The sequence below is a fragment of the Nerophis lumbriciformis genome, linkage group LG36 (genome assembly GCF_033978685.3).
Source record: "Nerophis lumbriciformis linkage group LG36, RoL_Nlum_v2.1, whole genome shotgun sequence".
NCBI classification, from domain to species: Eukaryota; Metazoa; Chordata; class Actinopteri; order Syngnathiformes; family Syngnathidae; genus Nerophis; species Nerophis lumbriciformis.
In genome coordinates this window covers 17,322,501-17,335,805 of record NC_084583.2, presented here as the reverse complement: position 1 = coordinate 17,335,805, position 13,305 = coordinate 17,322,501, and the positions used below count along the sequence as shown (strand labels likewise).

General features: G+C 41.5%; 1 protein-coding gene across 1 annotated transcript in view; it reads right to left on the bottom strand.

The window, feature by feature from the left end:
- Positions 1 to 10,063: 10,063 nt before the first annotated feature.
- Positions 10,064 to 13,305, bottom strand: part of zic3 (zic family member 3 heterotaxy 1 (odd-paired homolog, Drosophila)) — a 4,284-nt gene continuing 1,042 nt past the window's right edge. Inside the window, exons 1-3 of the mRNA XM_061930098.2 lie at positions 13,283 to 13,305; positions 10,375 to 10,538; positions 10,064 to 10,290 (exon numbers count right to left, since the gene is read on the bottom strand). The exon at positions 13,283 to 13,305 is cut by the window's right edge and continues 1,042 nt beyond it. Coding sequence (XP_061786082.1) covers positions 10,108 to 10,290; positions 10,375 to 10,538; positions 13,283 to 13,305 — 370 coding nt within the window. The 3' untranslated portion in view covers positions 10,064 to 10,107. The remainder of the gene's footprint in view (positions 10,291 to 10,374; positions 10,539 to 13,282) is intronic.

Genomic DNA, 13,305 nt, shown 5'->3' with positions numbered 1-13,305 from the left:
AGTCATTATGTATGTGGGAATAAGTCTTATATGCACCACAGTAGTCATTACGTATGTAAGAATAAGTCTTATATGCACCACAGAAGTCATTATGTATGTGGGAGTAAGTCTTATATGCACCACAGAAGTCATTATGTATGTGGGAATAAGTCTTATATGCACCACAGAAGTCATTATGTATGTGGGAAGAAGTCGTATATGCACCACAGAAGTCATTATGTATGTGGGAATAAGTCTTATATGCACCACAGAAGTTATTATGTATGTGGAATAAGTCTTAAATGCACCACGGAAGTCAATATGTATGTGGGAATAAGTCCTATATGCACCACAGAAGTCATTATGTATGTAGGAATAAGTCTTATATGCACCACAGAAGTCATTATGTATGTGGGAAGAAGTCATATATGCACCACAGAAGTCATTATGTATGTGGGAATAAGTCTTATATGCACCACAGAAGTTATTATGTATGTGGAATAAGTCTTAAATGCACCACAGAAGTCATTATGTATGTGGGAAGAAGTCGTATATGCACCACAGAAGTCATTATGTATGTGGGAATAAGTCTTATATGCACCACAGAAGTCATTATGTATATGGGAATAAGTCTTATATGCACCACAGAAGTTATTATGTATGTGGAATAAGTCTTAAATGCACCACGGAAGTCAATATGTATGTGGGAATAAGTCCTATATGCACCACAGAAGTCATTATGTATGTAGGAATAAGTCTTATATGCACCACAGAAGTCATTATGTATGTGGGAAGAAGTCATATATGCACCACAGAAGTCATTATGTATGTGGGAATAAGTCTTATATGCACCACAGAAGTTATTATGTATGTGGAATAAGTCTTAAATGCACCACAGAAGTCATTATGTATGTGGAATAAGTCTTATATGCACCACAGAAGTCATTATGTATGCGGAATAAGTCTTATATGCACCACAGAAGTCATTATGTATGTGGAATAAGTCTTATATGCACCACAGTAGTCATTACGTATGTAAGAATAAGTCTTATATGCACCACATAAGTCATTATGTATGTGGGAATAAGTCTTATATGCGCCACAGAAGTCATTATGTATGTGGGAATAAGTTGTATATGCACCACAGAAGTCATTATGTATGTGGGAATAAGTCTTATATGCGCCACATAAGTCATTATGTATGTGGGAATAAGTCTTATATGCACCACAGAAGTCATTATGTATGTGGGAATAAGTCTTATATGCACCACAGAAGTCATTATGTATGTGGGAATAAGTCTTATATGCACCACAGAAGTCATTATGTATGTGGGAATAAGTCTTATATGCACCACAGAAGTCATTATGTATGTGGGAATAAGTCTTATATGCACCACAGAAGTCATTATGTATGTGGGAATAAGTCTTATATGCACCACAGAAGTCATTATGTATGTGGGAATAAGTCTTATATGCACCACAGAAGTCATTATGTTTGTGGGAATAAGTCTTATATGCACCACATAAGTCATTATGTATGTGGGAATAAGTCTTATATGCACCACATAAGTCATTATGTATGTGGGAATACGTCTTATATGCACCACAGAAGTCATTATGTATGTGGGAATAAGTCTTATATGCACCACAGAAGTCAATATGTATGTGGGAATAAGTCTTATATGCACCACAGAAGTTATTATGTATGTGGAATAAGTCTTAAATGCACCACAGAAGTCAATATGTATGTGGGAATAAGTCTTATATGCACCACATAAGTCATTATGTATGTGGGAATAAGTCTTATATGCACCACAGAAGTCATTATGTATGTGGGAATAAGTCTTATATGCACCACAGAAGTCATGATGTATGTGGGAATAAGTCTTATATGCACCACAGAAGTCATTATGTATGTGGGAATAAGTCTTATATGCACCACATAAGTCATTATGTATGTGGGAATAAGTCTTATATGCACCACAGAAGTCAATATGTATGTGGGAATAAGTCTTATATGCACCACAGAAGTTATTATGTATGTGGAATAAGTCTTAAATGCACCACAGAAGTCAATATGTATGTGGGAATAAGTCTTATATGCACCACAGAAGTTATTATGTATGTGGAATAAGTCTTAAATGCACCACATAAGTCATTATGTATGTGGGAATAAGTCTTGTATGCACCACAGAAGTCATGATGTATGTGGAATAAGTCTTATATGCACCACAGTAGTCATTATGTATGTAAGAATAAGTCTTATATGCACCACAGAAGTCATTATGTATGTGGGAATAAGTCTTATATGCACCACAGAAGTCATTATGTATGTGGGAATAAGTCTTATATGCACCACAGAAGTCATTATGTACAAAACCCAAAACCAGTGGTAAACTTTGTTATTTTTTGCAAATATTAGCTCATTTGGAATTTGATGCCTGCAACATGTTTCAAAAAAGCTGGCACAAGTGGCAAAAAAGACTGGGAAAGTTGAGGAATGCTCATCAAAGACTTATTTGGAACATCCCACAGGTGAACAGGCTAATTGGGAACAGGTGGGTGCCATGATTGGGTATAAAAGCAGCTTCCATGAAATGCTCAGTCATTCCCAAACAAGGACGAGGCGAGGGTCACCACTTTGTCAACAAATGCCTGAGCAAATTGTTTAAGAACAACATTTCTCCAGCAGCTATTGCAAGGAATTTAGGGATTTCACCATCTACGCTCCGTAATATCATCAAAAGGTTCAGAGAATGTGGAGAAATCACTGCACGCAGGCCATGATATTACGCACCTTGGATCCCTCAGGCGGTACTGCATCAAAAAGCGACATCAGTGTGTAAAGGATATCACCACATGTGCTCAGGAACACTTCAGAAAACCACTGTCAGTAACTACAGTTGGTCGCTACATCTGTAAGTGCAAGTTAAAACTCTACTATGCACAGCCACAGCAATTTATCAACAACACCCAGAAACACTTTGCTGGGCCTGAGCTCATCTAAGACGGACTGATGCAAAGTGGAAAAGTGTTCTGTGGTCTGACGAGTCCACATTTCAGATTGTTTTTGGAAACTGTGGACCAAAGAGGAAAAGAACCATTTGGACTGTTGTAGGGTGAAAGTGTAAAAGGCAGCATGTGTGATGGTATGGGGGTGTATTAGTGGCCAAGACATGGGTAACTTACACATCTGTGAAGGCACCATTAATGCTGAAAGGTACATACAGCTTTTGGAGCAACATACTGTATGTTGTTATCATGGACGCCCCTGCTTATTTCAGCAAGACAATGCCAAGCCTCGTGGCTTCATATTAAAAGAGTGTGGGTACCAGACTGGCCTGCCTGTAGTCCAGACATTGAAAATGTGTGAAGGCTAAAATATGAGAAGGGAGACTGTTGAACAACTTAAGCTGCACATCAAGCAAGAATGGGAAATAATTCCACTTCAAAAATGTGTCTCCTCAGTTCCCAAACCTTTACTGAGTCTTGTTAAAAGGAAAGGCCATGTAACACACTGGTAAAAATGCCTTTTTTTTGCAATGTGTTGCTGCCATTAAATTCTAAATTAATGATTATTTGCAAAAAAATATCTTGTCTTTGCAGTCTATTCAATTGAATATAAGTTGAAAAGGATTTGTTGTATTCTCTTTTTATTTACCATTTACACAACCTGACAACTTCACTGCTTTTGTACTTTGTATTTGTTTCCTTCATGTAAACACTTCCTTGTGGTCTATATAAAACGTCATGGTAGTTGTATAGATGAAGTTTTACGGATCATCTTCAAGCCGCTTTCTGACGTCGCTTCAGAATACACCGTTTTTTTGGGGGGGCGGTTTTAATTACGTGCCTCCACTTCGACAGCGTCTTCTCCCTCGTCATCCAGGTTGTAATCAAGGGGATGGGTCAAATGCAGACGACACATTTCATTACACCTAGTGTGTGTGTGACAATCATTGCAACTTTAACTTAACTTTAACTTTACACATACAAACTGTAGCACACAAAAAAGCACATTTAATAAAAAAAAACGTTATTATGGTCTTACCTTTACTTATAAATGAAGTCCATGCGCCGCAACTAAAGCCCTCACTTCAACTTTCCACGTGCAAGACTGAATCTATTTAAAAAAGTGTAACCGAGGGTTTATAAATGTCGCCTATACTGTATGAAACTACAAAATAACAAACACGGAGGCTCCAGTTTACACGAGGACCACTTTATTTACCTTCTTTCAAAAACCTCCGCAACGTGACGTCACTTCCGCTCTTAGCGCCTTCGAAATAAGAGCTCGAGGCATATACTGTATAACAGCGCATAACAGGAACTTAACATCACAAAGAGGAAAGCCCATGAAAATAGGTTACAAAAGTTATTTAATAAGAAGCCAAAAAGTGCAAAAACAATAATGTTCGTGTTGGAGGAGTTGTGAATTAGATACACCTGCAGTCTGCGGGTGTACCTAATGTTGTGTCCCTGCAGTCATTCACAACTCCTCCAACACCAACATTATTGTTTTTGCACTTTTTGGCTTCTTATGAAATTTTTTTTTTAAATAGATTCAATCTTGCATGTGGAAAGTTTACGTGTGGGCTTTAGTTGATACAACAATTCTACGGCGGGGGTGCAGGAGGCGGGATTACTGGAGCCTCAGCCAGTGCGTCTTTTGCAGCCGTTTTATGATCGCTCAGCACAAGAAATACGTTACACACATACAGTTGTTGACAAAATACACTGTACATTATATAATACACTGTACATTATATACCTCAGCTAACTAAACTATGGAAATGTATAATATAATTCATATAGCAATACGGTCTCACTGCACAGCAGGCCAGCAGTTAGCCGAGTCATTGCGCAATCCATGTTGAGGCACTGAGTGACGTGCCTCAACTGGCTGCTGTTCACCGCACCGTCTCTTCTCAGTATTTGAACGGCAAATGTGAAAATTCAGCGATTTTGAATAAAAATAATCTAAAACTGGTGAAGTTAAATGGAAAATAACTTTATAGTATAATCACTGGATACATTTAACAATTTTTTATTTTTTTTTATTTTTACATTTTTTTCTTTCCATGATGGCAGGTGAGGCCCCGCCTCACCTGCCTCTAGTGACTGCACGTCACTGATATATATATATATATATATATATATATATATATATATATATATATATATATATATATATGTCTTAATAAGGTTATCCAAAAAATAGTGCTCGATACCGTAGTAGAGCGCAATATATGTATGTGTGGGGAAAAAAATCACAAGACTACTTCACCTCTACAGGCCTGTTTCATGAGGGGGTTCCCTCAATCATCAGGAGATTTTAATGGGAGCATTCACATACCATGGTTTATATAGGGCGGGTGGGTACAGGCTGGCGTAGGGGCGTGGTGATTGGCTCATGTGTTACCTAGGAGGTGTTTCCGTCTGTGGCGGCATGCTCATACAATTTCGCTGCGCTTGTTGAGGGATGACAGGTCTGGACGGTATATAATAAACAGTTTCTCTTTCAAGCATAGGTTGCATCTTTTATTACCACTATTGTAAGGTGTGCTGGATGCAAGAATTTGCCATGTTATTGAATATTCAACATTATTGTCTTTGAGGTCCCAAATGTGTTTGCTGAGTTCTGTGGTATTCCGCAGGTTTTGGTTCCTGAAAGAAGCCTTGTGATTGTTCCATCTGGTTTTGAACTCTCCCTCGGTTAATTCTACATATGTGTCGGATGTGTTAATGTCCTTGCGTGTTACCTTAGATTGGTAAACAACTGATGTTTGTAAGCACCCACCGTTGAGAGGGCAATCAGGTTTCTTGCGGCAGTTGCAGCCTTTGTTGGTTTTGGGGTCGCTCTGTCCGGGGGCCGACGGCTCATTCGCAATTGTTTTGTTGTGGTTTGAGATAATTTGTCGTATATTGTTCATACAGCTGTAGCTCAATTTAATGTTGTTCTTGTTGAATACTTTTCTTAGGGTGTTGCCTTTGGGGAAGTGTTTGTCAATCAGAGGAATTTGTGGCCAATGTTAGTTGAGACGTTTTTGCTGTATGGAGGGTTGTACCAGATGATGTTGTTTCGTTTTCTGTTCTTTTTTGGTTGGTTTCTTGGCGTGGGTTCATAGGTGAGGGTGAAATTGTATCCGCTTTCATCAAGGGCTTTTTGGTACGGGGGGGGTTGCTTGGTCAAATTCAGCTTTGCTAGATGACAGCATCGATAGCCTTTTATTAATTCCGGTAGGTATTCTTTTCGTGGTGGTGGGTGGGTGGTTGCTGTCATGGTGCACGTATTGGAGTGTTGTGTTGGATTTCGTGAATGGTTGGTAGCTGTTATTTCTCAGGTTGAAAGTGACGTCGAGGGAGTTGACGGTTTGCTTGTTGGCTTCAATCGTGATCCGTAGGCCGTTCTCTTTGAAAATTTGGCATATGCGCTTCTTGGTATTCTCGCTGCTCCTTGAAAGAGAAACTGTTTATTATATACCGTCCAGACCTGTCATCCCTCAACAAGCGCAGCGAAATTGTATCAGCATGCCGCCACAGACGGAAACACCTCCTAGGTAACACATGAGCCAATCACCACGCCCCTACGCCAGCCTGTACCCACCCACTCTGTGCCCTATATAAACCATGGTCTGTGAATGCTCCCATTAAAATCTCCTGATGATTGAGGGAACCCCCTCATGAAACAGGCCTGTAGAGATGAAGTAGTCTTGTGATTTTTTCCCCCCACACATACATATATATATATATATATATATATATTCATGCAACATGACCAACATGGGTGTAGTCTTCTTCTAACGGTGCTCTCTAGGAAACCCTCTCCATAGGTCACGTGTCAGCGGGTCAGAGATCATCTGCTGAAGTGCCCTTGAGCATACAAGTGCAACTGTGGCAGCTATGCTCGTCATCTTTAAAACAAGTGCAGGTGTGGAGATGCACTCTAGTAGTAGTAATGTTTGGCCGCCATAAGGGCGTCTGCAGGCGGTTGCGTGACAAAGGGCGTCGGGGAGCTGCGTGTGATCCTCTTACAGCTCTCCTCATTCCGCTTAGCCAGCAAAAGCTCCTCACTGGGAGGAAGGTGGTTGCATGGGGGTTGCTGCTCTCTGACCAATCCACCCGAGATCGTGGAGCACTAACGCCTCATATTTGCGCTGCGTTTCCCTTTCTGCCCCCCCCCTGGATGGAGATGATTAGCCGCCGCCAGCTTGCCCCCGCATGCAGGCCGCAGACCTCCGCTGCAGCGCGGCTCTACTCCCGCAAGCACCAGCGCCAAGCCTTTCCCTCCACGCGTGACTGTAAACACGCTTTAAATGTCAGCGCCGTGGCAATCTCCCCCCCCCGTCAATTGCCATTTATCTGTGTGACCGCGATCACGCGCGTAAAAATACACAAAACCAACCTGATGCGTGCGTAAAATGCGTGCGTAAAATGCGTGCGTAAAATATAAAACACAGCCCATTCCCGGGCCGGGGGCTCACTTGTGTGACGTCACCGAGGAGGAACTTGAAATGTGCGACGACTCGAGGAAGGGAGGGAGAGGAGGGGGGGCTGGGGTTTTTTTTTTGGAAAAGGTTGCGCTTGCGCAAAAGTGGAGAATCGCTCTCAATGCTGTTTATCAATGGCGATTTACTTGTGGCGTGTAAAATACTCCTTCGTGTTTATTTGGTGGTGGGAGACGCCCCCTCCCTCTTCCCCCTCCCCCCTCTTTGACGCTGTCCTCACCCCCCCCCCCCCCCCCCCTCCCCCTCCACCACCCCTTCTCCAGTCTGCACGTTAGGACCATGCACCATTTTTCAAACAGTAAAAAAAAACAAAAACAAAAACAAAAGTTGCACGCATGCAAACACGAGAGTGGGCTTCCAAGTCCCGTCACGATGGATCGTTTACGCGCACGCGCTCGGCCGAGACACCAAGATGGCGCCTGCGTGGGTGTCAAGTTCAAGTGACTCCTCGCAGTCTGACTGCAGCCAGCATGCATCGTAAATTAAAAGAAGGGGGGGGGGGGGGAAATAAAATAAAAATAAATTCACCTGTAAAACTTTCTTTTTGCAGAATTGTTTAATTCAAGCCTCCCCAAAAAAAAAATAAAAAAAAAAAAAATAATCACATTATTAAAAAAAAAAAGAAGAAATAAATCAATACACAGTAGCTTTTTTAAAAGCAATAAAAAAAAAGGAGCCTTGTTGCCAGGTGGGAGATATCACAGACGATAAGGCCTGCTTTTGCAACATTGTCTTTGCCTCAGTGGCACAGTGACACATTTCCTTACTAAAACCTTTTTTTTTTTTTTTTTTTTTCCCCCCCTCTGATTGTGACCCATATCTCCCAGGAAGTGTTACAACATCACATTCTTGCTGGCTTTTTATATTATACAGACCATCTTTTGTCATATTGGACTCTGTAAAATGGGGCGGGTGTAAGAAAAAAAAGTCTATAGAAAATAGCATATAAAACGTATCTTCCTTAAAATGATTTAATTAAATATATTTCATATATCACTGTTTTTTTTTGTTTTTTTTTAACGTCGTATTTGAAAAGTTGGTGCTGGTGGTCTGAAATTGGAGTACAATATATTTGTGTCTGCATAATATTTAATTCTTGACACTAGGTTACAATGCAATGCTGTAACCCCCCCCACCCCACCCTACCCAAAAAACAAACATAGATCTAAAAAAATCATTGCTCTAAAATATTTCACCAAAAAAAAAAAAAGCCATTTTGACAAATGACGCACAAAACAAGCTCTACGCCACAACAGGAGAATTACATTTAAAACAATGCAAGCTGACAGACAGAAAACTTGTTTTTTTTATTTTTTCTTGTGACAGTTCCATTGTTGCCGATGCACACATTTAAAAAACCAACATACTCGCACAAAGACTATTTTTTTTAGAAGTAAAAAAAAAACAAAAACAATTTGGGTGCATGAGCCCCATCGTCAAATACTGTCACTTCGATTCCAACATTTCCACACACTCGTCCATTTAATAGAAAGAGTGCAATAAACTGAGTTTTTTTCTTTCTTTCCTTTTAATGCTACGGATTGACATCTATGTGTGGACTCTATCAAAGTAAAATATACAAAAACCAAAAGTGGAAAAAATGTATCCCTCAAAATAAAGATCGATTTATCATAGGTCGAACTTGTACATGTCAATGGTCTCGTAAAGAATATGGAAATATGCTGCATCATATATAGACAAAATCCATAATTATTCATATAGACTATTTATTATTCGATGCAAATAAGACACGTAAAGGCCTACTGGTTAACACAAAAGAACGAAAGAGAAGGAAAAGACAAAAAGGATACAATCGCCATGTTGGGATCGGTTTGTTCCAAAATGTACATTTTGTTAGAAAAAAAAAAAAGAATTTTCCATAAATATCATTTTTTAACGTTTCAGAGCTTATACCCATAATTAAATTACAAATTGATAAATATGGCATCATGGATATGTATTTACAACGGCATATTAACAAAAGGCAACGTTATATTCACCGGCAACAATCGATTAATCTAAAACCACATTGTGTTTTTGTTTTTTTTAATTCTCTACCTGAAAACGGACGTTAATGACAACAGATTCGACCCCATCAAACAAGGAAATACATTCACGAGTATAATATTCATTTATGGTGTTTTTTTTTCTTCTTTCTTTTAAAACTGTGTTCAAGTTCATGACAAAAAAAAAAAAGACTTTGGCACGTTTTTCTTAAGACTGAAGTTCCAACAATCAATTTGAAGAGGCGACAAAAGACAGCTGCCCCTTTTTTATTTTATTTTATAATAATATAAAACAGAGTGAAATAATCCACCTTTGTATTATTTTTTATTTTAAATAAACTTTTGAGAAAATACATAAAATGAAAAATAAATTTGTTTTGCTTTTGAACTAAAAATAAGGGGGAAAAAAACATTTTTTTTCATTGATTTTCAGAATAAAAAGTCCAATTCTGCTTGATCCTGAGCTGCGTGGCCCACTTGCTTGCTTCTAGTCCGGTTTTTTTGTTTGTGGATAGGCTGCTTGCGTGTAGAAGAAGTCACGGGAAGTCTTTGAAGGGTTGTTAAAAAAAAAAAAAAAAAAAAAAAAAAAAAAAAATTGTATCCGTGCTGGTTCTTCACACGTACCACTCGTTAAAGTTAGGCGCCAGACCCTCGCCGTGTCCCGGCGTGTTGTGCACCGCTGACGGGGGCGTCTTTGTCGGGTCCTCGCTGGAGGCCGACACCAGGACCGGGGGCGTGGACGACTCGTACCCGGAGCTTGCTGCCGGGGAGGACTCTGAACCTTGGGACTCGTGGACCTGCGAGAACGTGCGTAATTTTAGAGGCCAAATCCGACATTTACGCACACTATTGCCCAAAACCTGCCTGGTGCGTTCACGTACCTTCATGTGTTTCCTGAGAGAGCTGGGGTGCGTGTAGGACTTGTCGCACACTTTGCAGATGTAGGGCTTGTCCGACGTGTGCACGTGCATGTGCTTCTTCCGGTCGCTGCTGTTGGCGAAGCGTCTGTCGCAGCCGTCGAATTCACACTTGAAGGGCTTCTCACCTGCAGGACGGAGAGGAGCGCGCACACACACACACACACACATTGCGTGATGGACGTGTTATGTAGCACACACACACACACGCACACACATTGCATGATGGACGTGTTACGTAGCACAAGCATAAAGTCGTGCAAAACGCATCACCTAAAACTGAGATATTTTTTACGCATTACGTGGCTTTTACTTATTCATGGTCTACTTTCGCTTTAGTAAACATTAGAGCAACACTTGCACGACCAGGGGGACACAAACGCACCACACACACACACATACACACATTGCATGATGGACGTGTTACGTAGCACACACACACACACACACACACACACAAAGTCGTCCAGAACGCATCACCTAAAACTGAGATATTTTTTACGCAGATTTTACCTATTCATGGTCGACTTTCGCTTGAGTAAACATTAGAGAAAAACTTGCACGACCAGGGGGACACAAACGCACCACACACTCACACATTGCATGATGGACGTGTTAAGTAGCACACACACACACACACACACACACACACACACACACACACACACACACACGCACACACACATAAAGTCGTGCAGAACGCATCACCTAAATCTGAGATATTTTTACGCAGTTTTTACCTATTCATGGTCTACTTTCGCTTGAGTAAACATTGGAGCAACACTTGCACGACCGGGGGGCCACAAACGCACCACACACACACACACACACGCACACACACACACACATAAAGTCGTGCAGAACGCATCACCTAAAACTGAGATATTTTTACGCAGTTTTTACCTATTCATGGTCTACTTTCGCTTGAGTAAACATTGGAGCAACACTTGCACGACCGGGGGGGGGGCCACAAACGCACCACACACACACACATACACGCACACACGCACGTAAAGTCGTGCAGAACTCATCACTTAAAACTGACATATTTTTACGCAGCTTTTACCTATTCATGGTCTACTTTCGCTTTAGTAAACATTAGATCAACACTTGCACGACCGGGGGGCCACGAACGCACCACACACACACACACACGCACGTAAAGTCGTGCAGAACGCATAACCAAAAACTGAGATATTTTTATGCAGCTTTTACCTATTCATGGTCTACTTTCACATTAGTAAACATTGGAGCAACACTTGCACGACCGGGGGACCACAAACGCACCACACACACACACACACACACACACACACACACACACACACACACACACACACACGCACACACGCACGTAAAGTCGTGCAGAACTCATCACTTAAAACTGAGATATTTTTACGCAGCTTTTACCTATTCATGGTCTACATTCGCTTTAGTAAACATTAGAGCAACAGTTGCACGACCGGGGGGCCACGAACGCACCACACACACACACACACACACACATACACGCACACACGCACGTAAAGTCGTGCAGAACGCATCACCAAAAACGGAGATATTTTTATGCAGCTTTTACCTATTCGTGGTCTACTTTCGCTTTAGTAAACATTGGAGCAACACTTGCATGACCAGGGTGCCACAAACGCACCATACACACACACGCACGTAAAGTTGTGAAGAACGCATCAGCCTAAAAGTGAGATATTTTTACGCAGGTTTTACCTATTCGTGGTCTACTTTCGCTTTAGTAAACATTGGAGCAACACTTGCACGACTGGGGGGCCCCAAACGCACCACACACACGCACACACGCGCGTAAAGTCGTGCAGAACGCATAACCGAAAACTGAGATATTTTTATGCAGCTTTTACCTATTCATGGTCTACTTTCGCTTTAGTAAACATTAGAGCAACACTTGCACGACCGGGGGGGCCACAAACGCACCACACACACACACGCACGTAAAGTTGTGAAGAACGCATCAGCCTAAAAGTGAGATATTTTTACGCAGGTTTTACCTATTCGTGGTCTACTTTCGCTTTAGTAAACATTAGAGCAACAGTTGCACGACCGGGGGGCCACAAACGCACCATACACACACATGCACACACGCACGTAAAGTTGTGCAGAACGCATCAGCCTAAAAGTGAGATGTTTTTACGCAGGTTTTACCTATTCATGGTCTACTTTCGCTTTAGTAAACATTGGAGCAACACTTGCACGACCAGGGGGGCCACAAACGCACCCCCACCCCTTCCGCCCTCACACACACACACACACACACAAACGCACCATACACACACACACACACACACACGCACGTAAAGTCGTGCAGAACTCATCACTTAAAACTGAGATATTTTTACGCAGCTTTTACCTATTCGTGGTCTACTTTCGCTTTAGTAAACATTGGAGCAACACTTGCACGACCAGGGGGCCACAAACGCACCCCCTACCCCTTCCGCCCTCACACACACACACAAACGCACCATACACACACGTGCACACACACGCACGTAAAGTTGTGAAGAACGCATCAGCCTAAAAGTGAGATATTTTTTACGCAGGTTTTACCTATTCGTGGTCTACTTTCGCTTTAGTAAACATTGGAGCAACACTTGCACGACCAGGGGGGCCACAAACGCACCCCCTACCCCTTCCGCCCTCACACACACACACACACACACACAGTCGTGCAGAACGCATCACCTAAAATGTGTATATTTTTACGCAGCTTTTACTTATTCCTGGTCTACTTTCGCTTGAGTAAACATTAGAGCAACAGTTGCACGACCGGAGGGCCACAAACGCACCACACACGCACACACACACACTAGTTCCACACTAGTCCCACTCTTCGCACTCTTACCCGTGTGTGTTCTTTTGTGTATT